The 24,868-nt window shown below is 58.2% G+C and overlaps 7 protein-coding genes and 4 non-coding genes across 11 annotated transcripts; 6 read left to right on the forward strand and 5 right to left on the reverse strand.

Annotated features, from left to right (window-relative positions):
- The first annotated feature begins 403 nt into the window (after positions 1-403).
- Positions 404-475, forward strand: SCHCODRAFT_t195. Its single transcript has one exon. It is a non-coding gene; the product is annotated as a tRNA-Glu (tRNA).
- Positions 476-498: 23 nt separating this feature from the next.
- Positions 499-6,452, reverse strand: SCHCODRAFT_02636264 (uncharacterized protein). The gene is made up of 18 exons (XM_003028707.2): positions 5,734-6,452; positions 5,272-5,680; positions 4,857-5,048; positions 4,676-4,765; positions 4,503-4,571; positions 4,291-4,454; positions 3,933-4,089; positions 3,709-3,753; positions 3,471-3,629; positions 2,963-3,140; positions 2,629-2,804; positions 2,373-2,502; positions 2,101-2,218; positions 1,891-1,987; positions 1,662-1,771; positions 1,389-1,517; positions 1,131-1,332; positions 499-993 (listed from the first exon to the last, which is right to left on the reverse strand). Exons 1-18 carry the CDS (start codon positions 5,976-5,978, stop codon positions 703-705), a joined length of 2,961 nt encoding a protein of 986 aa, XP_003028753.1. The 5' UTR covers positions 5,979-6,452; the 3' UTR covers positions 499-702.
- Positions 6,453-7,397: 945 nt separating this feature from the next.
- On the forward strand, positions 7,398-7,468 carry SCHCODRAFT_t196. Its single transcript has one exon. It is a non-coding gene; the product is annotated as a tRNA-Gly (tRNA).
- An 849-nt stretch (positions 7,469-8,317) lies between these two features.
- Positions 8,318-8,389, forward strand: SCHCODRAFT_t197. Its single transcript has one exon. It is a non-coding gene; the product is annotated as a tRNA-Glu (tRNA).
- Positions 8,390-10,226: 1,837 nt separating this feature from the next.
- On the reverse strand, positions 10,227-11,114 carry SCHCODRAFT_02712004 (uncharacterized protein; the record flags this gene model as incomplete). Its single annotated transcript, XM_050347044.1, has 1 exon — positions 10,227-11,114. A coding segment is annotated over one exon (680 nt), but the record flags the coding sequence as incomplete, so codon positions are not given.
- A 1,663-nt stretch (positions 11,115-12,777) lies between these two features.
- Positions 12,778-13,951, reverse strand: SCHCODRAFT_02601874 (uncharacterized protein; the record flags this gene model as incomplete). Its single annotated transcript, XM_003028706.1, has 3 exons — positions 12,778-13,389; positions 13,446-13,875; positions 13,929-13,951. The coding sequence occupies 3 exons, from the start codon at positions 13,949-13,951 to the stop codon at positions 12,778-12,780; spliced, it is 1,065 nt and encodes a 354-aa protein (XP_003028752.1).
- Positions 13,929-14,577, reverse strand: SCHCODRAFT_02050404 (uncharacterized protein). The gene has a single exon (XM_050341623.1). It carries the CDS (start codon positions 14,493-14,495, stop codon positions 13,968-13,970), a length of 528 nt encoding a protein of 175 aa, XP_050198421.1. The 5' UTR covers positions 14,496-14,577; the 3' UTR covers positions 13,929-13,967.
- Positions 14,578-14,659: 82 nt separating this feature from the next.
- Positions 14,660-16,013, reverse strand: SCHCODRAFT_02512078 (uncharacterized protein; the record flags this gene model as incomplete). Its single annotated transcript, XM_003028705.1, has 2 exons — positions 14,660-15,513; positions 15,578-16,013. 2 exons carry the CDS (start codon positions 16,011-16,013, stop codon positions 14,660-14,662), a joined length of 1,290 nt encoding a protein of 429 aa, XP_003028751.1.
- A 277-nt stretch (positions 16,014-16,290) lies between these two features.
- SCHCODRAFT_t198 lies at positions 16,291-16,361 on the forward strand. The gene has a single exon. It is a non-coding gene; the product is annotated as a tRNA-Gly (tRNA).
- A 1,219-nt stretch (positions 16,362-17,580) lies between these two features.
- On the forward strand, positions 17,581-19,279 carry SCHCODRAFT_02636277 (protein serine/threonine phosphatase 2C). The gene is made up of 4 exons (XM_003029022.2): positions 17,581-17,906; positions 17,969-18,343; positions 18,392-18,553; positions 18,604-19,279. The coding sequence occupies exons 1-4, from the start codon at positions 17,687-17,689 to the stop codon at positions 19,056-19,058; spliced, it is 1,212 nt and encodes a 403-aa protein (XP_003029068.1). The 5' UTR covers positions 17,581-17,686; the 3' UTR covers positions 19,059-19,279.
- A 1,758-nt stretch (positions 19,280-21,037) lies between these two features.
- SCHCODRAFT_02636283 (branched-chain amino acid aminotransferase II) lies at positions 21,038-23,821 on the forward strand. Its single transcript, XM_050345908.1, has 9 exons — positions 21,038-21,381; positions 21,432-21,500; positions 21,569-21,712; positions 21,786-21,878; positions 21,929-22,052; positions 22,133-22,299; positions 22,459-22,588; positions 22,784-22,950; positions 23,137-23,821. Exons 1-9 carry the CDS (start codon positions 21,343-21,345, stop codon positions 23,497-23,499), a joined length of 1,296 nt encoding a protein of 431 aa, XP_050198422.1. The 5' UTR covers positions 21,038-21,342; the 3' UTR covers positions 23,500-23,821.
- Positions 23,822-24,868: the final 1,047 nt, after the last annotated feature.

A 24,868-nucleotide genomic window follows, 5' to 3' on the forward strand; every position in this document is an offset into this window, starting at 1 on the left:
AATGCCGAAGACCTGCACCACGTCACGCGTCATGCTCTTCCTCTTCAACGCGTACTTGCACTTCTTTAGAGGGCTCAATCACTACACCTAGGTCCCAATATTCCCCAGCGCAAGGTGTACGAATATTGTGAGCCAATTTGTAAATAGGCGAAGAATAAAAACAACGGGTCGATTGAAAGGGCAAACCGTGGCCCAGCCAATCGGAGGCGGTTCCGTTCAATGTGCCACCCAATCCGCGCGCCGTCTTTATCCTTTGCTGATTCACGAATCGGCTCACAATAATCGCGCACCTTGCACCTGTGAATATTGAATCTCAGGTCTGGTGAATCCGTCTGGATAGAGATAGCCTCTTGGATGCGCTCAACATTGCTCACTAGTCCAATAGGGCCTTCCCCCTTACAACTCGGATATGGTGTAACGGCTAACATTGCCGCCTCTCACGCGGCAGCTCGGGGTTCGATTCCCCGTATCTGAACTCAAATGCATTTTCCATAGCATCATTTTTGGACTTCGCAAACGTTGGATCTCTCAAGCTTGAAACCACATGGTGCTGTGTTTCCATCCCGTCACCGGCTGAAGAAGTTGAAGAAGTAAGAAAAATTGCCTCATACTGTGAGCATTCCCAGGAATCAGTAAAGTCCTAGACTACACACACTAGGTTAATCGACGCAAGAGCTTCAAGGTAGCAATGGAACAATGTACCTACGCCATGCACAACAACTTCTTCCACGCCTTACCCCTGCCCTTCACGCCCCCTCTCTTCTCATCGTGAACCCTCCCGTCCTTGTCGACGCGCACGTCCTTCGCGCACACACTGCCTGCAATGGTAGCCTGATCCCAGTCGGCGAGGGACGCAGTCGCTGAGCGTGCTCGTGCAGAGGACTTTGACGTGCGCGTACCGAAGCTCGCCGGCGCGAACTCGGGCGCAATCTCCAGCACGGCGTATTCCGCCAGCGAGCGCGCGGCCGCGTCGTTCGTAGCGAGGTTGGGGATCTGCGCGCCGTGTTAGAAAACTGACTCTTTCAGTCCCTCTCCCTTCTCTCCCCCTCTCTATCCTCCCAAGCACATCCACCTCTCCCTTTCTCTCCCGAGCGCATCTCCAATCACGCCGAAGTCTTCAAACCACTCACCTCATCAATCCCCACCAACACATCACTCCCGCCAACCTGCTGCACCGGGTCCCACACGCCAACCGTGTTCGTGTTGAGGACCTGCCACGCGGCCTGCTTCAGGCTATCATCGCCCAGCCGTTCGCCTGCGTACGCTTGAAGCTTGGCGTAAAGCTGCTCGAAGCCGCCGCTATTGAACGCGACACCGTACTTGGCTTGCTTCCTGCGCTGCATGTCAGCACCCTGGTCGGTTCTAAACCACACCCGGAAGACACTCACTCATCCGCACTCGCGTTGAAGTACTGGCAGAACTCGACCCATTTGGTGTCAAAGTCGGGCTCGTCGGTGATGAGGTCCATGGCCTCCATGAGGAACTCCCCGCCGCCAAAGAGCATGGAGAGATGGTAGCTGGGTGAGTTAGTTAGCTTCAGCTCAGCGTGAACGTGCGCGCGGGATAGCGCAGTTGAGGCTTCATGCACATAAGAAAATACGTAGGCGCACGGCGATGAAAGGCAATTCCTCGCGCAAAAGGGAGAAGAAAGCGGTACTCACGTTGCCTCGAACTCCCCGCCAATATCCTGCAAATGCCCCGTCGCCGGATCCCAGTTCACGGCGGCGGTGTACCCGGACCACATCCCGTACTTCATTTGGCCGATGTCGTGCTATAAGATGAGGGAATGAGCCACTTGTCAAACGCTTATGGCTCGCCCCAGCCTCCTCAAGTGCCCCACAGGACAAAGACGGAAAGACGGAGGACATAGAGCGAGGATATGTCACTCACCATCCCCGTCTTAATCCTATTCAGGTAGTACTCATCGTTCCCCCTCTCCCACTCGCACCACCAGTTGCCGGCGAGCGCGGTCCAGTCGGGTCCGATCCTGCGTAGGTGCGTCAGCGAATGTAGCCGTCAAACGCAAGGAGCAACCAGTTTTTGCGCATATGTGCTTCAGAGGATGAAAGGCATGGATTAGCCTGAACGACGAGCACGTACCGAACACGCCCAGGACCAGGATCCGGCTTGTCGAGGATCTTCCGCAGCGGCTCCCACTTCACGATCGACTCGTCGGCCTGCAGCGCAGCGCGCATGTGGTCCCCGGTGAGCTCGTCGGCTAAGAGGAGTGTCAGCAGTTATGCTTCGTTTCTTTTTGGGGAGAAGCAACAGCTCGATGTACAGAAAAGTATTATGGGGGAAGGATGAGAGGGTGATTTTAGTGACAGGGATCCATAGCCTAGTTATTTGTCGCAGAGAAAAGGCATACGCACTCGTCAAATAGAAGAACGGCCTCTTGAGCCACGCGCTACCAACGCGCGCCTCCTTCGCACCATCGCCCCAGTGGCTCACGTTGTGCCGGCTGCCGAGACCCGCGAAGGTTCCCGTGTGGTGGAAGTCGGTCTAGGGAGGCGCGTCATGTTAGTATTCCTCGTAGGGTATAAAGAAACAAGGCCTCAAAGCTGACGACCAAGTAATTTGGAAGGCAGGACCGAGTATTTTAGAAAACAAAACATAAATCCCACTCACCTCCGCCAAATGCCTCGTCAGCGCGCGCGCCCTGTGGAACACGTCCGCGCGGCCCGTGCGCATGAAGGAGAGCCAGAGCCAGAGGTCGGTGCCCAGCTCGCCGTTGTCCCACGCGTACCCGCCCGTGTCGTAGCGCCACTCATGCCGCGTCTGGTCGTAGGTGTGCTGGACGTCGCCTGATTAAGTGCCATAAGCTTCCTGTCGTCCTTATGAACCGTCGCAAGCCCCCAGACGACAAAGAATCGCAGACCCCTCAAACGACGATCCGCGCGCACGCCGGCCCGAGGAGGAGCAAGATGAAGCAGGAAAAGACGAACTCGGCACCCATACGCACCATAATCCCAGAACCCATACCACCTCCTCTGCTCGACCTCGTTCACGTAGAAGTCCAACAGCGCGTCCTTCCGGGCTTCCAGATCGGGTGCCGCGCCCGAGGGCGGGGCCCAGTGACCACCGAACAGCTTGTGCGCGGCATAGAACTCGGGATCGGCGACGAGCTGGGGCTGGATGGACTGGAGGGGGAGGGTTAGTCTGAGAGTCTACGAGGCGACGGTGTGTGTGGTGCAAGAGGCAGATGAGGAGGTTCGGTGGGTTGTAGGCGTAGGGGATATATCGACCCCATCCGCGCCCATAGCCTGCCAAGCTCGCGCATATGCGATCCAGACCACACATATGCGTCTCGCAACCCCCTGCGTCAACGCAGACCGACCGAGGGACCCTCACTCATCCTAGAGGACACCTTCACCAGCCGAGAAAGCAACCCCTCCAGCCGAGGGGAACAGCCCACTCAGCCCACGACAGACAAGACAACCATCCCATCCAACCAAGACAGCCCCACTCACCCAATCCTTTCCAAAAGCCGCCACCTCGTCCCTGCTCGGCGCCGCGTTGCCGTCCGACGACGAGCCCGGGCCCCAGGCCTCGATGACGAACTCGTAGCTGCGGCCGACGCCCGTGGGATCCGGGTCCGGGTCGCCGACGTCTTCGTAGGCGAGGTCGAGCTAGGGGAATGGATGCATGAGCTCAGAATAGATGCATGCGCTCAGGGGATGGAGTGGCAGCTCGAGCAGGAACACTCACCCCGTGCGCGACCGTGTCGTAGTGGCGCATGTCCATGGCGGGCGCCTGCGAACACCGAGTTAGCATGGAAAGGTGTATTCTCCACTTGAAGGTGTATTCTCCACTTGAAGGTATATCCTCCACTCGAAGGTCTATCCTCCACTTGAAGGTATACCCTCCACTTGAAGGTGTATCCTCCACTTGAGGGTATACCCTCCAATCAAACACAGAGAAACCCCACCCACCCTCGGACTCCACGCCCACAGGCTGACCTGCGCCGCGTCCCCGTCCGCCCCGCGCACGTCCACCCCGCGCGGGTGGCCCTCCCAGAAGTCGCGGATGGCGAAGAGCGTGCCGCCCGCCTTGGCGCCGCCGACGAAGCCGGTGCCGGAGGCGCGGGAGCTGGGGGGTGGGAGGTTAGTTGAGTTGAAAAGAATGAAAAAAGGGGTGGGGGTTAGTTGAGTTCAAAGAGGATGAGAACAACGGTTCTATCTTTGTGTGGTAGCGGGTGGGATGAGTGCAGCAGGTAGGGGGGGGGGGGAGGGGAGAGGGGGGGGGGAAGATAAAGAAAAATCAATGAATCTATGCGTCGACCTCGCTCACCCCTGATTGGACCGCAACCACGCCGCCTGCGCCCCGCCCGTGCTCCGCTTGTCGATCGTAAAGTGGTCCGCCGAGAGCTGGTCGACCCGCCAGTCCGCCCACACCGCCAGCGAGTCCACCGAGCCCGACACGGTCGTCGGCCAGGTGCTGATGTCCGGGACGGGCTATCAACCTTGTCAATGTTGGCTGGAACATTGAGTACATGCACTCACCCGCCCATTGAACTGCGCGTTGAGCACATCCGGCCCCGCATCGCGGCGAAGGCCGGAGAGGGTGCGGACCTAGAAGGGTCTCTTTAGCAAGCTGCTGAGCGCGAGAAAGACGTGGCAAATTGCCAGAAGGGAAGAGGAAATGTGGCGAATGAGGGGAGGAAACAGATACCCACCGACTCGCCGAACACGCCTCCATCTACGCTCGCCAGGCGCACGTGCCGGTCCCAGAGCTCGTCCGACAGCGGCAGACTATACGTTAGGCCCTAAGACGTATCAATATTTTATAAATGATTGTATCAATCCGAATAGAGGGTGGCTATGGAAGGGGATGAACACGAAGAGCCGACCACTCACGATGCCCTTCACGAAATCCTTGTTCTTGTCCCCGTCCCACGCGAAGAAGTGCACGAGCCGGAGCGCGCGCGAGCCCGCGGAGACATACGCGCGCAGGGTGAAGGGGAACGTCGCGGTCGTGGAGGTGGGGGCGTTCGTGGAGGGGAACGTCGCGGTCGTGGAGGTGGAGGCGGGGGCGTAGGTGCCGGTGAACTGGGAGGGAAGGAAGATGAGCGTCGGTGAGGAGGGTTGTAGGTTAAGGGGGCTGTAGTTGAAGGGGGGCTGTAGGTTAAGGGGGCTGTAGTTTAAGGAGCGGAGGATGCGAGGAACGTGCAAGTGAGGGAGGGGAGACATAAAAGAGGGAAGAGAGACATACAAGAGGGAAGAGAGACATAAAAGAGGGAAGGGAGTCATAAAAAATCGAATATATGCGCACCTTCACCACCGCCCTCACCGGCCCTTCCTGCTCGACCTCCGCTTTCTCGATATTGCCCACTAGCTTCTGCACCGTCGGCCCCACCAACTCCTGCACCGTCGGCCCCGCCCCGTCGCCCCCGTCCGCCAGATCGACGTCCGGTCCATCCTGCACATGGAACACCAGCTTGCCCCCGTTCGCCTTCGCCTGCCCGTCCAGCGAGAGGCTCTGCACCAGCGTGCTCCCCGAGGTCGACAGGACGACGGTGAAGGCGCCGGTGGTGAGGGTGATGGTGTTGGCGGAGGCGTCTTGCGCGACGGAGACGGGGGACGCGGGCTCGGGCGGGGTGCCGAGGGAGATGGTGACGGAGGAGGGGGCGATGTTGGCGGGGAGGGCGTGGCCGGTCCATTTGAGGGTGCCGGAGGGCCAGCTGGGAGGGAGGGATGTCAATACAGTACTGTGGCTAGTTGGCTCGACACTCACTACGCGGCTGGCCACGTCTGCAGCGGCACGTCCGTCCCGTCGTCCGTCGTTGCCTTTATGGCGGTGGTCTTGTCGACCTCGCCCTCGGCCCAGGGGATGCCGAACGCGGAGCCTACGGGGAGACGGGTGGGGGACGTGTAAGTGGAAGACGGGTCGGCGTCAGCAAATCCGAGCCAGTGAAGGGGCACGGGGGAGGAGGCGCGGGGCTTGGGGCTCGTGGCGGCTTTCGACCTGAGGAGTACCATGGTGGATGCGAGCGTAGTAGTCGAGTCCGTGGGGTATTCGCGTCCGTTCGAGGCTATGGGCCGCGTCAAGAGCAGCCGTGCACTCGCGCCTGTCCCAAGCTGTGAAGAAGCAGTCTCGCGCTCGCGCCATCCTCATGACCTTTCGCTTTATGTACGCTGGGCGACTGGCCGGTTCTCCGGACGGTGAAATCATGCTGGCCGAGCATACTCAGCACGCGATCGCAGCTCAGGAGGGAGTACTTGGGAGGGCGGGCCGCGCCATCTGGTCATGCGGAAGGCACAGAGAAGCAGAGCGCGTGATGAGAGAGGGGAGGCGGCATGATCAAGTCGATTCGACGCGTCAGTATCGGGGCGATGTTGTGCACATCCTCGGTCCTCTATCCAGTGGAGTTTATGTGTTGACGAGTTTGTGAAAGAAGCTGGTGTTGTATCAAGTGCGACGTAGTGCGCATTGGCAGGACATGGGGGTCGGGAACAAGGTGTGGGGAAGGAAGCAGGCGGACATAAGCGCCCAGCGCACGTGAGCGTCGATCCCGGCGGTGGCGGTCCGCTACCTCCGTCGCTTCTGATCACCGATTGACGCCATGATCAGCAGCGAACGCGCCTTGCTCCTGACCATCATCATCCTCAGCTTATCGCTCGCAGCATGCTTTCGGTTCAGAATAACACTCAGTAACCTTTGTCTCATCGGTTCTGCCGCATCGGTCGTAGGGACAACTTGGGAGACGCTCGCCATGATCATCCCCGAACTCGTCTTTTGACGATGACTTTACCGTCCATGCGCGCGAGCTTGTACTTTATTCCTATCGTGGCAGGCGGACCCGACAAAGCGCCGTAGGCCGCGATCGAACAGTACTACTCGATTGCACGTTCGATTGGTACTTCTCGACTGGACGGTCAATGCGATCGCCCAGGACTGACGCGAGAGACTGGGTCCTCACTGACGAACGACGCGATCAAGCTCTATCTATCTACATGTGAGTATTCTCCTTCACTGCCTCGATTTTTCACCGCTCCTACATATCCCCGCATGATGCCAACTATGTGCTTTCCGCTGCGTTCTTAATGAGTCGCGTACGGTGATATAATCTTAGCCATGCTGAATTTTCCTCCCTCCTCCCCCTCTTCCCCCTTTTCTCTGGGATTTCGTACTCACTGTCGTACAGATATATCTATCTAGACACTATCATTGTATGCGACGAACACATATTGTCCGAATTCACGGCCGTTGGTGGCAACACACTGCGAATTTGTCGATGGCGCTTCAAGTTCCAAGTTCATCTGCCATGCTGCGTCCGTCCATGTTCATCATCTCCTCCCTCGCCCGCAACTTTCCCTACTGCCCGGTTTACCTTCGGACCCCCATCCTCTCATTCTCGCCAGTCCTCCTAATCTGCCCGCTCCCGCTGACGCTTACAAGCATTAATGGGGTAGTGGTAACCTGGGTCGTTGCCATCGACCCGCCGGGGGTTCGATTCCCCCTTAATGCATGTGAGAGATTTGAACTCCAGCCATTTTTTCATCCCAGAGGTGGTTTTTTTGGCGTCTCTGGACTGTTTCCAGCCAACGGCAAAACGCTAGACTCAATTCGTGCGGAGATACGTGGCTGACGTCAGGATCTGCCCGGCGGGTACGATACCTCTTTCACACTTGTATGAACCATATTTTGCCCTCACGCAACCGCACGAAACTCTTGCACCCCTGCAGACTCTGATATCTTGAGGTGTGGGTGAAGTTCATGTGAGGTTGCCACAAATTCGATGTGATCATGTGGGACCGGGCAACCGCCAGCAACAGATACTGTTGTACAATCGCGGAAAAATGCTGCATCGTGTGCATTCTGAGCCAGACTTTATCTCCGGGAGGCCTTACATCCTGTAGGGGGAAGGCAGAGAAGCCTGCAAAGGTCGTGCAGAGCCTGCCCGGTGGCGTGGGATTTGCTGACGTCAGCCACATATCTCCGCGCGAATTGAGTCTAGCGTTTTGCCGTTGGCTGTCATGGTGCCTCTACCGATGCCTGATAACTGCTTTCTCATGCCAGCCAGATTCTCGAGGTGCTACTCTCTGCTTGATTGTCTCCGCATGGTGCTGCCTCTGCGCGTACTAGACCGCGATATATGCCTGGTGAAGCATCTTCTGAAGTGCGTGCACGCCGCGCTATACTGAGGGCGTTCATTCTTGATCTGCTTCCTTTGTCTGTCTGTTTGGCGCTGTTCCCCATCTGACCCCACGCGGCACCCGAAGGAGCGCGTTGCACCAGGTGGGGTAGACGATGTCCTTGCTATGTTTTCATCACAGACATAGGACTCTATATAAACATACACTAGCTGTCCACCAACTCGGATATGGTGTAACGGCTAACATTGCCGCCTCTCACGCGGCAGCTCGGGGTTCGATTCCCCGTATCCGAAATGTCTGTTCGCCCTGTTCTCCACATTTTTGCACCTTCGATTTGAGCCTCCGCGTTTTCAGCCCCGAAGGTCAGCTTTATTCAAGGTCACACCTGAAGATTACCCTCCGTGTAGCTTCGGGCATGAGTTTGATGTCGCTATCGGGCAATACATTGTAGGGATCGATTAGCATTAGTACGCAGCTTAGAGGTCGGCAAGTCATGTTCCGCGTGGCCACAGCTCGTGCTGGGTTGATAGTTCGCGCAGATCTCACCGACTAGATGCTCTATGGTATGCAGGTCCTTTCCCCGGTTCGTTTCTCGGCATAAATCGTATCCCATCCTTCATCGTTTCCAGTTCAATGACTGGCTGGGGCATCGTCGGGCTATACAGGAGTGGGTACTATACATATGGCCTGCAGAAGGAACAGAACCAGTGAGCAGCTACTTACGGACGTGGTATACATCAAACACCGTACACTAAACACAAAATCTCCCAGAAGGAAGAAGGGGGTTGCAAAAAATTATGCGGATACGACGACGAGGCGCAGAGCACCCGATGTTGCCGACATCGACGCCGCCAGAGTCAGCCTACTATCGCCGCCTGACGCAGACGATGTCGATTTCCCCCAGCTAAACGTCGAGCCGCGTCCGCGACCTGACGAGGGACTGCGAATGACGCGAGTCCGACGAACGGACTGCGAGCAACGCGAGCCCAACGAATAAGCCACGGACAGCGCAAGCCTGAGAGCAAGCTGCGCTCCACGACCCGACAAGCGGGCCGTGGCAGACACCGAGCACGATGCTCGGCGTCCGGGGATGATGCTCCCGAAGGAACGACGTCCGCGAGCGCGAGCGCAAGCGCAGCGGGCAAGCGAGACGGAGAGGGTCCCGCATCGGCGACGACCTAAGCTACGGCAAGCATCGACGACCACCGCGCACGCAGCCACTACTGACCACTGCTGGCGTCTATCGACCACTACCGTGACCCACGGGCCGCGCTTCCGCGACGCCCAATTCCACGACGACGATCAACATCCCCGAGGGTATCCCACATCCTCGAAGACTTCCATCGCCGAGCAAATACGCCAACCTCTGCGAGCGACGTTAGCCGTCCGCTGCGTGCGGCGCAAGCCATACCGATGTGCGCCCGGAAGCGCAGGTCTCGACGTCAGCGCCTGCGCGCTAGCCCGCCGTCCGCTTGCCAGAGGTCCTAAACCCCTCGCCGACCTCTACCGGAGGCGACGACAACGACAATGACCACGGTCATCGACGAGATCACCAACGGCAGTAAACGACGAGGAACGCCGACGCCGACAACCAGCTCACGCCAGCCTCGTACGCCGTGCAAGTCCTGGACCCGACGCGCAGAGCGACCACGCCGTACGGGAAACCCCGCCCGACGTCCGACCATAAATATACAAGTATGCCCTTGAGAAGAACGTGGGACCCCGCGGGCGAGGAATGGCACCTCGTGAGTCGTCGACGATAGAGGCAGGGCATTGCAGGCGCGGAGGCATGATCCCTCCGCGCGGAGGAATTGAACCTCAGCGCAGCGCGCAAACCTCCTCGAACGACGACCCAACCCGCGAGATCTGTCCAACCCGTTAGGCGACGCAGATTTCGATAGCCCATATGCGCGTAGATCATATAAGCGTAAGACCAGCAAGGCAAATAACCTTTGCGAAGAGCCCTCTCATGCCCCAGAGACCCCACGCCGAGGGATGGCACCTCGAGCGCTGCTGCCGATAGAAGAAGCGCACGATGAACGCGGCGAAGGAATCGGACCTCCGCCTACGCGTGAGGAATCGAACCTCGTGGCGCACCCATCGTACTTCGTTCCCTCGTACAGCAGCCGCAGGGTCCGTTGCATGAGCGAACAGCGACTGTGCATTCTGCAACAGTGAAGACGACCGACAGCGCGGCAAGGGCAGGCAGCTTCACCGAGAAGACTGCAGAGGACAGACAGCTTCGACCGTGAAGACTGCGAATGACGGACAGCTCCGACCGAGGAGACTGCCAAGAACGAACGGCTCCGACCGTGGAGACCGCCAAGAACAACAGCTCCTAACCGAGGAGACTGCGACGAGGATAAACAGGTGCGAGGACGCAGAGCTGTGACGGGTGTAAACAGGTGCAGACATGCAGAGCTGTGACGGGTATAAACAGGTGCGCGGGCGGCAGAGCTGTGAAGATCATAACAGGTGCGGAGACGCAGAGCTGTGATGAGGGGACAGGTGCAGATGATGCAGAGCTGTGACAAAAAGCATGGTCAGACAAAGACAGCATGCGACGGCAAATGCACCAGAGACCCCGAGCCGAGGAGTGCACCTCGAGGACCGTCGCCGATAGAGCTGTCGCCATGGGCGGGAGGGTTTGGACCGCCAACGACGCAGGAGGGATCGGCCTCCCACAACACGCGAGGGCTCGGACCTCGACGCGCCGCGCACCCATAACAAGCCTCCTCGTACGACGGCCGACACGGGATCCGGTACAAGCAGATATGAACTCGACGTGAGACGGTGTGCGAGTGACGATGACGATGACTAGCAATGACGCGGAGGTGCAGTGCGACGTAAATGTGCGTGAACATAGATAGATGCGCCAAAGATCCCGGCCGAGGATGATACCTCGAGGTCGACGCCAGTAGAGGCCAACGTCGTCAGCAACGCGAGGGATCGGACCGCGACATCGCCAGCGACGAACAAACCCCCCTGTACGACGACCAGGGCGCGGGATCCGGACATCCGGTATAGCGTTTATGTGTTGTGCGTTGTGTGGACGTTATGATGTGCGTGTGGCAATGGTGTGCAGGTTTGTGAAGTTTTCGACGGCAATGATCAAGCAAAGGCAAAATTCTGGTTCGTTTGGGTCCGGAACAGAGACCCCGCGTGAGGGATGGTACCTCAAAGCCAGCCGCCGATAACAGTCGACACGACGAGCCTGCAAGGGTTCAGACCCTCGCCGACTGGTCATGGCGACCACCTCGTGCGGAGACAACAACGACGTCCGACCGGGTATAGCAAAGTGCTGGTGCAGATGTAAATCGGTGTATGCGTTCCCGTTATGTCGTCTGTGACGGCTGTCCAAAATCATCCAAAAACGCAAATCATCCAAAAGATCAACGCCGAGTTCCCAGACCAAGGGTGTTTCCAAGTAAAAGTGGCACATAAACCAGAGATCCCGTGTCGAGGGTTATAGCCTCAATGTCCATCGTCGATAAGGACGGCGATCAGGCGGGCGCAGGAGGGATCGGACCTCACAACGACCACGATGACCAAGCCCCCTCGTGCGATGTCCACCACGGAATCCGGCGTACCGCGTGCATGTGCGCTTCGTCTCGGTAAGCATCGTGGCTTTCGTGTGTCTCGTTGAGCATCGTGGCTCCGTGTGCGCGCGTTTCGCGGACATAAAAAAATCATGGAGGCAAGACCAGAGACCCCGAGCGAGGGATACACCTCGATCACTGCCGTCGATAGGGGAGGCTGCCACGATAGACGGGGAGGAGTCGGACCTCCCCTACGCGCGAGGGCTAGAACTTCGGCGCAACACATGTGGTGAGAAGCCCCCTCGTGCGACAGTGGCCACGGGATCCGGTCATGCCAAAACTCGTGTTCGTCTCGTTGTGTGCGTCTGGAATGGCAACGTGTAAAGCATGTGTCTCGATGGTTGTGCTTGCGTGGACCAGAGATCGCGGTCAAGGGATGGCACCTCGATCGTCGTCGCCAATAGGGGTGAGGGCGCCGTGGTGAAAGGGTTGGACCTCCTCCATGAAGGGATCGGACCTTCAAGACGGCGAAGGAATCGGACCTTCGTTGGCGTCGAGGGATTGGACCTCGACGTCGTGACCGCGGCGAACTACTCCTTTGACGACAACCCACACGATCCGGGCCACACAGTGCACAGAAAAGTCATCGTCGTCTGTGCATCCTTTCGAGGATCGAGTATCTAGTATCTTGCAAAAGACTGCCGTCCTCGGGTGTCAAGCGAAGCACCGTCAGAAACCGGCGAGAAGGGGCGGGCAAGTCGAAGGCATGGTCGTGGTGAGAGAACAAGAGACGAAACAGGGGGCGATCGTATCAGCAGGTTTCGGGAGCTGCCGAGTTGCCATCAAATTGGACCCACATTGTTTAGGGGTAACTTGTCGCACGGTCAGCAGAGCGTTGGTAAACAGAAAAACAAGGGGCATACTCATTATAGAAAGGTATAATACATATCTAGTGCATGACCTATACGAGATTACAGTCGCATATATCGGAATCATTGCTGAAACATAACCAAGAAGCACGGAGCGTAATAAATACACTGACCATAGTGAACCCAGATCTGAGAAGAAAGGACGAAAACAACGGGCACGCGAACAGCAACTGGCAGGCGGAGGAGTTCCAGCGCCGACAGGAAATTGAGGCTCTAAAGACGCGCCTTGCCCTTACCCTTGTGATTCCGCAGGTGATGCACAGGTTCCGCCCTCTGCTTCCCTTTGCCCTTGTAGTCCGTGTCCTCGTAGTCGGAATCGTAAGTGTCGGACTCGCTCTCGTCATCGCCCATCGTCTCGTCCTCGTCCTCTGCCTCGCCCATTATCACGTCCTCATCGCACAGGGTCCCCGACATGTCGCCTTCGTCCTCGTCTTCCTGCATCCGCTGCCAGCGCGGACGCGACGGCCCTGCTTGCGGCGCCTCTTCCTCGGCGTCCCACGCGTCGTCTTCCTCGAAGTCGAACCTCGCTGGGCGCCTCCCCGCCGCATCGAGATGCTCCTTGAGGAACTCCTCCGCGTCGCTCGAGGGTTCTTGGTCTGAGCACGTAGACCCCGGGACCGAAGGCGACATGTAGGAGTCGTAGCTGACGAAGGACGCCACGCTGTCCTGGGCGGTGACGTTCTTAGCCTTACGAGGCCGTTTCGCCTGCTCGGTCTTCTCCCTCTCGCGCCACTCCGCCTCCAGTCCCGCGATTGCCTTCCGGCTACGCACCCTCGTGCGCTTGCGCTCAAAGTCGGGCGGCCACGTTGCACCGTATTTGATGTACTGAGAATGTAAAGTCAGTTCCAGATATCCGCCGGCGATGTCAAGTATTGACTCACCGCCCGCTTGAACGCCCGGAATATCTCGCCATTGGTACACCCATTATGGCACGGCTCGGTACACCACATTGGGTCCTGTAGACACTCTTCGAGGTCGGGGGCCCTAGGCCGCTCCTCCTCTTCCTCGTCCTCTTCCTCAGTCGTCGATCCGGGCTCCAGCCACCATTGATAGCCGATCTCGCCGTATTGAGCCTGAGGGTCGCCGTCCGCAACGTCTGCTGCGCCGCGTGGGGTATCGAGCGACTCATTGGCCTTGATATGTGCGACGACGACAGCCTTGGCTTCCGCGGTGACGACCTTCTTGTTGGCGCGGGGAGCGGGATCTGCCTTGGCCTTGGGCGGGCGGCCCCTGCGCTTAGCTGTCTTCTTGATGCTATTGAGCGCGTCGGCAGCGTCGAATGCGGCGGTCGCGTTCCTCAAGGATGCTCGCCTAGAAAGACAGGTAAGCGCACGTTTGACAAACAAGACGCGATGACGACGCACCTGGAGAGCCGGCTCGACGACATCGTAGGACAATAGATATCACTTGTGAACTTGTGGATCACGGGAAGCGCTAGGCAGAGCGGGAGAGTATAGAACAATAGCGCGTCGAACACAATAACGCGCGTGTTGGAAGCCCAAGCGAGGACAACACGCCGAGGTCAATGCGTACAACAAGGAAGAGGGAAAGAGAACGGTCAAATTGTGCAAACACACTGGCCTTATATGTGTGGCTTCGGGGCCATTCCGACAAAGAACGCATGCGGGTTGCACGCGCCACAGGTGGACCATAACAGGGCTGCATGCAGGCCCTAACATGGCCACAAAAGGGTTTATGTCCGGGCTTTTGTCAAGACTTGCCCGATTTGGGCAGGTTTGGGCGAGAATGAGGTAGACACGTGCGCGTTGCCCTGACGATGGCCGTCGAGGGTGAATGGGATGTGACATGGCGAGGAGGCGGTGATTATAGGACGAAGGGAGAACAATGGAAGATTGAAGTCGGGCTTCATGATGGAAGTCGATGTTCATGATGGAAATCGGGGTTCGTAGTTCATTGTAGCCACTGGTCATGGAGATCAGACATACTGTGAAAGGCACACCTAATGGCCGGCGTCATTGAGAGGCACGAGGATGGGAACGCAGGTTGGAGAACAATGACGAGAGCGCAGTCTGAATTCGAAGAACAATGGCTGGCATTCCGAAGTCGTGTCTGAAGGCGCCGACAGTCTTCAATACTATCTCGCCGCTCCATATGCTCCCCTCGCCGGGAATGTCGCGCTCAGAGGGCTCGCTTCGTCCTGGTAAGCGTCGCCATATGCACTCGGTCCTAATCTCCTGTCTTCACCTCCGCCATGAGCCCTCGCCCCCGATCTACTCTCCAGATCCGCGGCTTCGCCGATGTTTCGCGTTTCCTCGTCTTCCAGATCGCCCGCGTCGAAAAGCGGCTCGTATCCAGCTCGCCGGACGAACTGCGCCGGCACAAGCCCCGCGAAGCGTGACGCGGGCAGCACCCCGCTGCCGCGCGTCCGCCTTGCCTTCCTCCGGAGCATAGCGGTGTGTAGCTTCGGCAGTAAGGTGCGGAAGGCGTAGTAGAGGAAGAAGAGGCCGCCAGCGATGAAGGCGAGACGCAGGAGCGGGTGTGTAGGCGAAGGCGCGGGGCGATTTATGTCGCCGTGCCCTTGATCTGGCGATTCGGGATCGGAGGGTGGGTTCTCGGTATCCCCGTCGTCGCCCGGACCCGTGGGTGAAGGTGGCTCAGAGGTAGATGGAGGCGGAGTGGTAGGCACGACGGCCTTCCCGCAGGCGTGCTCGGAAGACCATTCGAAGGCGTGCGTGCCATTAAAAGTCCAGGAGAGGGTGGGCGGGGTTGTCTCGCTCGCGCAGATGAAGTCGAAGACGGCTTTCTGGGAGCGCGAGGTGTAGCTACCGCCGTGGAGGACGACGCGGAGGGCGTCTACTTCGGTGTCCGAGTCTCTGAGTTTGCGCTGGACGCGCTTCGCGGTCGGGCGTAGGCCCGGCTCGCCAGCGACCGGTACGACTTGCAGTACGCGTGGCGGTTCGGATGGATGGTTTGGACGCGAGTTGATGACTGGACGAAGGAGGGGGAATGTCAGCAGGAATTATCAACCATAGGGAAGTAGACCTCGACGCACCTTGCAAGCATACCCATGTCCCTTCCGCGCACTGCAGCTCATCAGGCATCGTCCGATCGCGCTGCACAGGCGCGCCGCGGCCCACTGTGTATGTGTAGTCCGTATGCGTCGGCGGCGTCTCTTCGTGCGATGTGATCGTTAGCGGGTCTGTGCCACCGAGGAGGGGACATAGGTCGAAGCGGAGGGGCGGCGCGGGGAAGTCGATGGTGAAGGCACATGGGAGGGGTTTGGGGGAGTCCGCTGAAGATGATGCTGTGTGTGGTATGCTTCGAGGCACATTGGAGGGTACGAGGTAGGCACTTGAGCTGAGGGGGGTGGATGTGTCGGACAAGCCGTGGTACGTCCGGACCGGTGGGAGATCACCGCGGTCGGGGGCGGCGAGAACGACACAATCCTTCACGCCGACGAGAACCGCGACAAGGAGGGCCCAGAGCATGAAGTATGGCGTCAAGATGCATCATGCGGGCCTTCATGAAAGGGAGAGCTGGAGATAGCGGTCCGGCTGGTGTCACAAGACTGCATGCTCACGCGGCGAAAGGCGAGGATGGCGCCAATTTACGCTGGGTTGGCCATATCGCTGCACCTGTCCCAGCACAATCTGGTTGGGGACAGAAGAAAGGACCGCTCTTTGCGTATTATCAGGGCAGCTACGTGCGATGATGAACCAAGGTCAAAACAAACGATATAAATGCGTTTGACTTACGCCCTACCACGCATTAATGGGGTAGTGGTAACCTGGGTCGTTGCCATCGACCCGCCGGGGGTTCGATTCCCCCTTAATGCACTCGTTGTCTCACGCTGTCTTTTTTGCTCCTTCATTAGATACATTCGTCGGAAGAGACCATCCAGTGCGTCTCGATGCTAGTGTACAGCTGTGCGAAATTGAGACTCAGATCAACAGCTTAACAGCTTTACAGCTTTTCGGCCAAGGTATATGCACGCGAGGCCCTCCGCCGTCTTCTCACTCGCGGTCCTCTCGCACCGGCTCAAGTCGGTCAACAAGTGCATCTATACTTACGCACTTCCTCTCAGCGCCGCACCGAGCTCTACACTGGCTTCTCGCAACATAGGCGCCCGTCAAGCCCATATCCTGGACCCCACGGTGGACACGGCGTGCGCCACACCTTTGACAACCGCACGAATCTCGTCAGCGATGCTCTTGCCGTTCGCGGTCCTGCAGTGTGCTTCTGACTGCAATCGTGTACTCGTCCTCGCCAGTGAGCTGCCTCGGCGGTCATTTGGTGAACTGCAGTCAGAGGGCGCTCGGCGGGTGTTCGTGTACACGGTTATACAAACTGTTCACGGCGCTTCAGGGAACAATTTCTGTATCTGGGCGTCTGCGGGCAGCTTCGGGGCCGGGTGTTGTGGCGCATAATTGTCGCTCTGCAAAATCTGGCTCGAAGGTGAGGAGATTTTACCTTGGCTTGCTGAGGCCTAGTGACTAGCTTCTCGCTCAGATTCAGATGGTATACTCCCTAGGACCTGCGGGCATAGCGCCTAATGAACTAAATGATATAACTGCCCGTCTAGTCCTTTCAGATAAGTGGTGATTTTTATTATCTTCTCGTCTAACGAGTATTCATCGCCGCGGCCCTATGCGTCGATCAAGTCCCTCCGAATCAATTCAATGCGAAACACGCTACTACTTAGCGAACCTCTTTTCGCGGTCCTAACACTGCAGTGGTCTCACAGTGAGTTTATCATCAGTATTTTGGTGTCCATAGGGTCTGCAGGCGACTACACGTCTAGTCCGGCCGTGCTGTCGACGGCGACAACTGAGACGCTGTAGCTGCCAGAGGACTTCCAAGCCTAGATCATTGTGCACAGTCAGCCAAATCCAGATAGGCTCTGGTAGTACGAGGGCAAGTTTCCCGAATCCTTTCATTCCGGAGTTCTTGGAGTCGAACTTGGATTGCCCACATGGCCCGGTAGCATTTACGCGCCCATGGACCCACAGTTTCGTCATGCTTGTCATTGTTCACACGACGAGCAACCATTTTTCTTCCGACCACCGCCACCATGAGGCAAACGACTCTTTGTTCCTACCACTTTCTCCCCTAAGTGCACTTCCTCCGGCGTCTTTTCCATCGCACTTGATTGACAGCGAGGATGCCAGGCCCTTTCGACGCGACCTCCACCTTGCTATTCAACCCTAGCGATGCTGAGCTCGAGGCGGCGTACAACGCGAAGGGACGCCAGCGCACTACGAGAATCCCTAGCATGGGCATAGAGGTCCACGAGGCAGCATTTCAGGCTCTGAAGCCGGAGAACGAGGACAGGACGGCCGTACATGAGTCCGAACACGGACTACTCATCGCTGTCTTTGACGGTAAGCTCGTTTCGCCGCATGTTCCTCGCCTCCCTGAACCCATGCACTTCTTCCCGAAATAGGTCACTATTCCGGGGACCTCTCTGACTATGCTGCGCAGACGCTGCCACAGATGCTCTGTGAGCGCATCGAGAAGAACGTCGCACAGGACCCCTCGGATTTCTCCGCGGCAGTAGAGCGAGCGCTCGCGGATGGCATCAAGGACTTCGACGAGTCCCTACTGCGCGATCTCTTCGAGGCGTTTCCGGAGTGCAGCTACAACGACGAGTTTTGGGGTAACGAGGACGAAGGAACCTTCGAGGTCGTTGGGTACTCCAAGCGCGATGAGCGTGTACGCGCCGCGCGAAGGTGCTTGGTTGGCTCGACTGCGCTCATCGGGTTCATCGATAGAGCCAAGTGCAACATCTGGGTCGCTTCGCTAGGCGATTCGGAAGCGGGTATGTTTCGTTTCGCGATCTGCGCGTCATGTGGGCTGACGCCAGCAGTTCTGGGCAGGATGGTCGATGGTCAGTTGCAAGTCATCCCTCTCAACGAGCTGCACAACTGCGACAACGCCAGCGAGGTCGCCCGCGTACGCTCGGAGCATCCTGATGAGCCATTAGCGGTCTCGCAGGGTCGCACGCTCGGGCAGCTGGCAGTTACGTGTTGTAAGCGAAGCGCCAGTCGTGGCCATCCTCATCTGCCTGACGCATCCTAGCTCTAGGAGACTTTGCCCTGAAAACGGACTACTGTCTCGCGCCAACGATCATACGGCATGCTCGACCCGTGGGTGCTATTACCTACCCCTTCCATGCATGGGAAGAGGACCCGAGCACTTGGAATCCGCCGTATATCTCGTCCACGCCTACCATACAGCGGCACGACCTACAACCTGGCGACGTCCTTCTCTTCGCGTCAGACGGACTTCGCGCTGCCCTGAAGTGCGTCAAGGAGGATGAGAAGGCGAACGTCATGGCGGCTCTGGCGCGAGGCGTCCCAGTGGAGAAGGCGTTCCGACACGCGCTCATTGCGCCGCAAGAAGGTAACAACGATGCGGATCGGGTGATTAGGAATGTGCTCTTTGGGACTGACAAGGAGAAGATGTTGGAGGAGGTGCAGCCGCTGGCAGGAAGGCTTCGCGATGATATCTCAGTCGTCGTCGTTCGCCTGTAGTCCGTCGCTGGCTACGAAGTCCAGACCAGACAAGAAACCTTGCAAGCAACATAGACGAACCCATAGACACCACCTTGGACAAACATATAGACACCATAGCTAGCTCTTGACGTTGTTCAGTTGCGAACAGATTCAGGTTGTTCTTATGGGTCCGCCCCTATCATTTCCGGCAAATGCCGGTATCACCTGCTTAAGAAGCAATCGATGGGAGTCCTTCTTGCTCCGGTCCTCCATCTCGCGCATCTGGCCCTAGCAAAATAGGCGCGACCCGCCGAAGACGTGCCATGTCTCGACTGCTCAGCGTTCCACAGCTCTTGAGCTGAGGCTCGTAGTCTCGAACGCATCACCTCAATGCTCGGCGGTCGCTCGCTGCCTCGTTTCACGCCGCGGCATCACGGGCGTCTGCTCGACACCGTGGCTGCAACACAATATATACCTATGTACCGGCGCATCTAGCTGCGACGTACTCTGCTCGTGCGCCCACTCTGGCGACGAGCGGCTCGTGCGCCTTCACCGGCGACGAGTACTTCGCGCAACGGCTGCGAGTGCATCATGATCTCTTACGTCCCGAATCGACACGTAGTCATCGCCCCCGACTCGAGGCTCATCGCCAATCAGAGCATTGTCCCAAGCGCCGACCGGGAGGAGTTGCAGCGACCAGAGAAAGCTGGGTCGATCTTCCTCGGTCTACATGAACCAACGAGCGTGCGAACACTCCCGGCGCCGAAAGCTGCCCCACAACAACGTCGTGGAGGATGACATTGCCAGCGCCTCGAGGACCGTGTGTCATCTGAAGATTGTATGCATAGCGCCGCGCGAAGAACGATATGGTATGACCGGACCCTTTGTGTGCGTTCCCGTACGAAGGGGTTCGCCGCTGCAGCATGTGGAGGTCCGATCCCTCTACCGCTGCATCGACGCTAGGGCCTCTGACGACGGCGCCGTGGAGGTGCTAGCCCTCACACACGGGGTCTATGGTGCATGCCGACTGCCGACTTCGAGGGCGACTCTCGCCGGGCGATAGGAACCACTCGAGGCTACCCACACTTCATCGCTGGATCCCTGCGTCGTGGGCGTACGAGGCCATGCGCGCCGCCTCGCTTGGCTATCGGCGTCTACATCTCACGTTGGCGCGCTGACATTCTCTGTCGGTCGTGGCCGGCATGGGGGCGCGGAGGTCCCTTGCGGTTGAGTGGCTGTCAGTGGCGGTATTGCGCCTAGGCAGTTCGTGCATTATCTGGCGTGACGACCCGAACCTCAGACGAAGGCGGCTTCGATATGGGTAGGCGACTCCTATCATGATTACTTGGACGTATGATCGGGGTCAGTGGTTGAGCTGGGAGGAGCGGTGGATCGGCGGTCAACTTCAGTATGGTGGTTTCGCCTTTCGGAAGATGCCTCGTCGGGCGGGTCCATGCCAAACGGGCCGATGCTTTAGAGGGGCGCGGCGCAAGCAGGGCAGATGGGGTCGCGATGCGTTGTGCGACGAATGGAGGTTACGATGACCGATGGTTTCCCGATGGATTTGGTAAGTTTCAGCTAGTTGGGCCTTACCGTCTCTTGGGCAGCGCATCCTGCTTGTGACAGGGAAAGTCTTCATGGGTGGTTGGCTCTCGTTCCACCCACTGCCTGGCATGCTGTGGATAGCGGCTCGTCGTACTTGCCGGCCCTGCTAGCAGTCGACGATGTCGGCGGTGTCGAGCTTCGCGCATGACGCCGTCGTATCCGCATAATCTTTTGCTCTCCTCTTCCTTCGTGAAGATTTCTATACGGGCGCGTGTTTTGTACTGCGTATGTTGATCGTTGTACAATGCCATGTCTGCCTCTTTGAGTTCCTCGATACGCTGCACGCTGCATGATCGGTCGAAAGCTTTTCACCACTGCTCCTTGTGAGGTACAGCTTCTCAAAGTCGTCCATGTACTGTACGTGTACTGCGAATGCTCGTGCACTGCCCACTGACTTCAATCCAGAGCGACCCCGACGACAGCGGCTGGAGCACCGCTTTCGTGTCTCTAGCGCAGATATCCTGGCGCCTATCATGAAAAGTGACTCGACGCGCGCTTCTCAACGCACTCCTACCATCGCGCCCTGGATGATGACCGGGTATGGGCTCATACGGAGCATTCCTGTGACCGACTAGCGCTTTCTTCGCAGTCGAATCCAGGTATTCCAAACCGCTCGAGTCATAACCGCTGGGCGTCTTAAGCTGAAGGGTCCCTCACTTGTCGTCAACCCATCTATCAGTCCTCACAAACCTCGATATCGGCAAAAATCGCCAAAATCATGTCTTCCGCCACTAGCAGTGAACTGGCCAAGCTCGACGTATGGACCTTCTTCCTTCGCGCCTGAATTCCTTGCTCATTGCTTCGCAGCCTTCTCGTTTGGTTATTACGCTTGCCAGTTCTCCGAAGCCTATACCCGAGGAACCTGTCCTTGGACAGGTGCGTATACCCACACATCTCCGTCGCCATCCTAGTCTTGCTCATCGCTCACCACACATAATCGTCAGACTATGAGCGATCACATGCTCATCTGCGAGCATGACCCAATCAAAGGCTGGGGCGCGCCTGAGATCAGGCCGTACGGCCCCCTCACGCTCGAGCCCACGGCCAACATCCTGCAGTACGGCGGCAATGCTTTCGAAGGGCTGAAGGTATGCTTCCAAGCTCTTTGGCTGGAACAGTCATGTGAGGATCGTCAGAAATACTCATGTAACCCCTGTTCAGGCGTACGCTGGTCCTGATGGTCGACCCAGGCTCTTCCGCGTTGACAGGCATATGGAGAGGCTTGCTCGTAGCGCGCAGAGAGCATCGCTTCCGGTCAGTCGAGTGTGGTTCCCAAAGGAGGACTCGAGCTGAACTGATTACAGAGCTTCGACCCAGCTGTGCTAATCATTCTACTGAAGCGTCTCATCGCTGTCGAGTCGCGCTGGGTGCCGGCAAAGCCCGGCTACGCGCTCTACATCCGTCCGACCATCATCAGCACGCGACCATGTACGTTCCCGCCATTTCTTCTGCGCACTAAACAATGTTGGCGAATGCACACGGCGAACGGAGCTGATATCTCTGCTCAGACATCGGCCTCGGAGCATCCGAGCATGCGATCCTCTACATCGTTTTGACGCCCGCCGCGCCCTTCCTCGGCGCAGGACGCCCGATATCGCTATTTGCGGAGGAGCAGAATGTGCGAGCGTGGCCGGGCGGCACGGGTGCGTACAAGATGGGCATCAACTATGCGGGGGTGAGTCGTGGGTGCCACGGGATGATCATGGTTTTTTGTATTCTTTTTTCTTTGCCTGAGAGCAGCGCTTCCATGTTTTTGCGCTATCTTGCTCTCTGGAACGGGAGTTTATGTGTTATCATACTCCACTCAGGGCACGACGCGCTGATTCATGCCCAGATTGTAGGCCCGCAGGCGGAGGTGCAGAGTCGTGGGTACGACCAGACGCTCTGGCTCTTTGGACCTGATCGCTGCATCACGGAGGCGGGTATCATGAACTGCTTCGTTGTGTTGCGCAGGGATGACGGAGGTGGGTATGGGTTGCGCTGTCCTTCGTATCTCTCCTGGTTCACGGCATGCCACATCCATATCCCGTTCATTGCACGCTTCGATTCACCTTTCACGACATGTCTCTACCCCGTTCTCCCCCAGTATCATCGCGATAAGTGCACGACTGGAAGCGGTAGTCGTGTACATTGCGCTCATACTCACGCTCTTGCTCCAGATTACGACCTCATCACACCGCCGCTCGACGGGACCATTCTCCCAGGAATTACGCGCCTGTCTATCCTCGAGCTGGCCAACGCTCACACCGCGGGACGCACGGTCCTCCCGGGTCTCCCTGCGGACCGCAAGATTCACACCCATGAGAAGGTGGTTACGATGCCTCAGGTGCGGATCGAGCTGTTTTCTCTTAAAATTACATGCCGTATATTCTGTTTGAGATCTGACTCGGATTATCTGTCCCTCGACTCGGTCTCAGGGCCTCAATTCTGTATGCAGACGTTGTACTACCAGCTCTATCCACTCACTCCTTCCTGGTGCCACAAATTCTCAGTACTCACTCACACTGTCCAGGTCCGCGCCTGGGCCGCCGACAGAACACTCCTAGAATTCTTCTGCTGTGGCACGGCGGTCATCGTTGTCCCGGTCGGGCGTATCTGGTTCGACGGGGCGGACGTCAGCCTTGGGGTCGATAGCGCGAACGAGCGTACCAGACTCGGAGGCGCGGAGGCAGATTTGCTTCCGCGGGAGGGCGGGCCGGAAACTCCATCTAGCGCCAACGCCGGCACGCTACCAGGTCTTGTGGCAAGCGGCGCGCAGGGTCTTGCTGCCAGCGCCCTCGGTCCAGTCGCAGCCGCGCTGCGCGAGCGCCTGGTGGACATCCAGGAGGGCCGCGTGAGCTGGGAGGGGTGGAGTACGGTGGTGGACGCGGCTTGACGTTTGTCCTTGCCTGTCTTGACATTTGCAACACGCGTTGTTCCGCCTGTTCTGGAGCTCAGGAATTCCCGTTTTGATACTCACCAATTCCCGTTTTTGATGGACGTCAATTGAAAGAACGAACAGCGAGCGCCATATCGCTGACCCTCGGACCACGGAGCCTCGAGCTGATAGGAGAAGGGAGTGTCGACCCTCAGACCACGGAGTGGTCAAGATCCTCGGATAGCGGACCGTCGATTCTAGGACAAGGGAATGTTGGACGACGTCAAGGGAGGATGCAATCGCGTCCATGTGCTTCTTGACAGGTATTTGTTCGACTTCTGGCGCGCTGCAGGCCTCATGTGCCCGTGCGCGGTTGGTCGTGACCGGCGGTGGCGTCGGGGTCTCCGCAGGTAGCTATCGAGGCCCATCGCTCAAGAATACGGCCTTGCATTCTGTGAACGGTGAGCTTACGGACTTACTGGCTGGCGAGCGATGTCGTCGCCTTCGCGACACCCACATCGGAGACTGCGTGCTATAGAGATGCGTGTCTAACTTCGGGAAGATGGGGAGCACTAGCAGATGGGAAGCGTCGAACAAATGCACCTATGCGGGCCAGAGTGAGGCACGTATCTCGAAGATCGCGCGATAGAGCTAATGAGGTGACTGCAGGGCGAGGGAATGCATAAATCATGCTTCCATCCATTCAGACGCGCTGCGATCCGTTCAGGTGCGCCTCGCCACCGTCCTCACCGGCACCGCGCCCCCGGCGGGCCATTGTCGACGGGCTACGTCCTCAATGTACATACGCGGGCCAGGCACCAGGGCGTAGCACCGGTCCGCATGACCAGAGGAAGACCGGAGGACGAGAAGAAGCCAGAAAATGAGCTGAGAGGCGTGAAACGGGAAGTCCATAAGGTGTGACGGGAAGTTCCCAATGCAGCCTGCGCGCCATCACTCAGCTGACCGCCGCCTGCATCCACGCCCCGCCGGTGTTAAGGCAGGCAGAAAATTGTGCAGGGCGACCAGGACCAGGCGCGGGTGCGTGTCTAGGGGGCGCGATAGGAAATGCAGGCCCGCGGCCCAGCCTGACAGGTCCGAGCGCTGGGGAGAGCGCGCGCGCTGCCTCGACCGCGAATATTGGCAGCGCGCGGGATGTTCAGCCCTCGGACAAGGCCAATAGATTCCAAACAGAGCGGGGCGAGATGTCCCGGGACTCAAGCGCTCCACATGCACGCGTGTGCTGCCTCAGGCCCAGGAGATGGAGGCTTGTTGGGCGGACTAGGGCGGCATTCTACCGAGCTGGATACTCAATGGCGCATACGTCTTTGAATGTCCGGAGGCAGTTGGGGCGCGCCATAGAGGGATAAGGCTGCTGCGTGCGACTGGG

This window comes from Schizophyllum commune (assembly GCF_000143185.2).
Source record: "Schizophyllum commune H4-8 unplaced genomic scaffold SCHCOscaffold_10, whole genome shotgun sequence".
In the NCBI taxonomy this organism is placed as follows: domain Eukaryota; kingdom Fungi; phylum Basidiomycota; class Agaricomycetes; order Agaricales; family Schizophyllaceae; genus Schizophyllum; species Schizophyllum commune.

Coding starts and splice junctions, on each gene's coding strand:
- SCHCODRAFT_02636264 (XM_003028707.2), bottom strand. CDS start 5,978: ATGGTACTCCTCAGGTCGAAAGCCGCCACGAGCCCCAAGCCCCGCGCC. Junction 5,049..5,271: donor CGGTGAGGGCGGTGGTGAAG/GTGCGCATATAT, acceptor CTTCCCTCCCAG/TTCACCGGCACCTACGCCCC. Junction 3,630..3,708: donor ACGACACGGTCGCGCACGGG/GTGAGTGTTCCT, acceptor CCATTCCCCTAG/CTCGACCTCGCCTACGAAGA.
- SCHCODRAFT_02050404 (XM_050341623.1), bottom strand. CDS start 14,495: ATGACCAGTGGCTACAATGAACTACGAACCCCGATTTCCATCATGAAC.
- SCHCODRAFT_02636277 (XM_003029022.2), top strand. CDS start 17,687: ATGCCAGGCCCTTTCGACGCGACCTCCACCTTGCTATTCAACCCTAGC. Junction 17,907..17,968: donor ACTCATCGCTGTCTTTGACG/GTAAGCTCGTTT, acceptor TTCCCGAAATAG/GTCACTATTCCGGGGACCTC. Junction 18,554..18,603: donor GCAGCTGGCAGTTACGTGTT/GTAAGCGAAGCG, acceptor GACGCATCCTAG/CTCTAGGAGACTTTGCCCTG.
- SCHCODRAFT_02636283 (XM_050345908.1), top strand. CDS start 21,343: ATGTCTTCCGCCACTAGCAGTGAACTGGCCAAGCTCGAC. Junction 22,053..22,132: donor CATCATCAGCACGCGACCAT/GTACGTTCCCGC, acceptor ATCTCTGCTCAG/ACATCGGCCTCGGAGCATCC. Junction 22,589..22,783: donor GTTGCGCAGGGATGACGGAG/GTGGGTATGGGT, acceptor CTCTTGCTCCAG/ATTACGACCTCATCACACCG.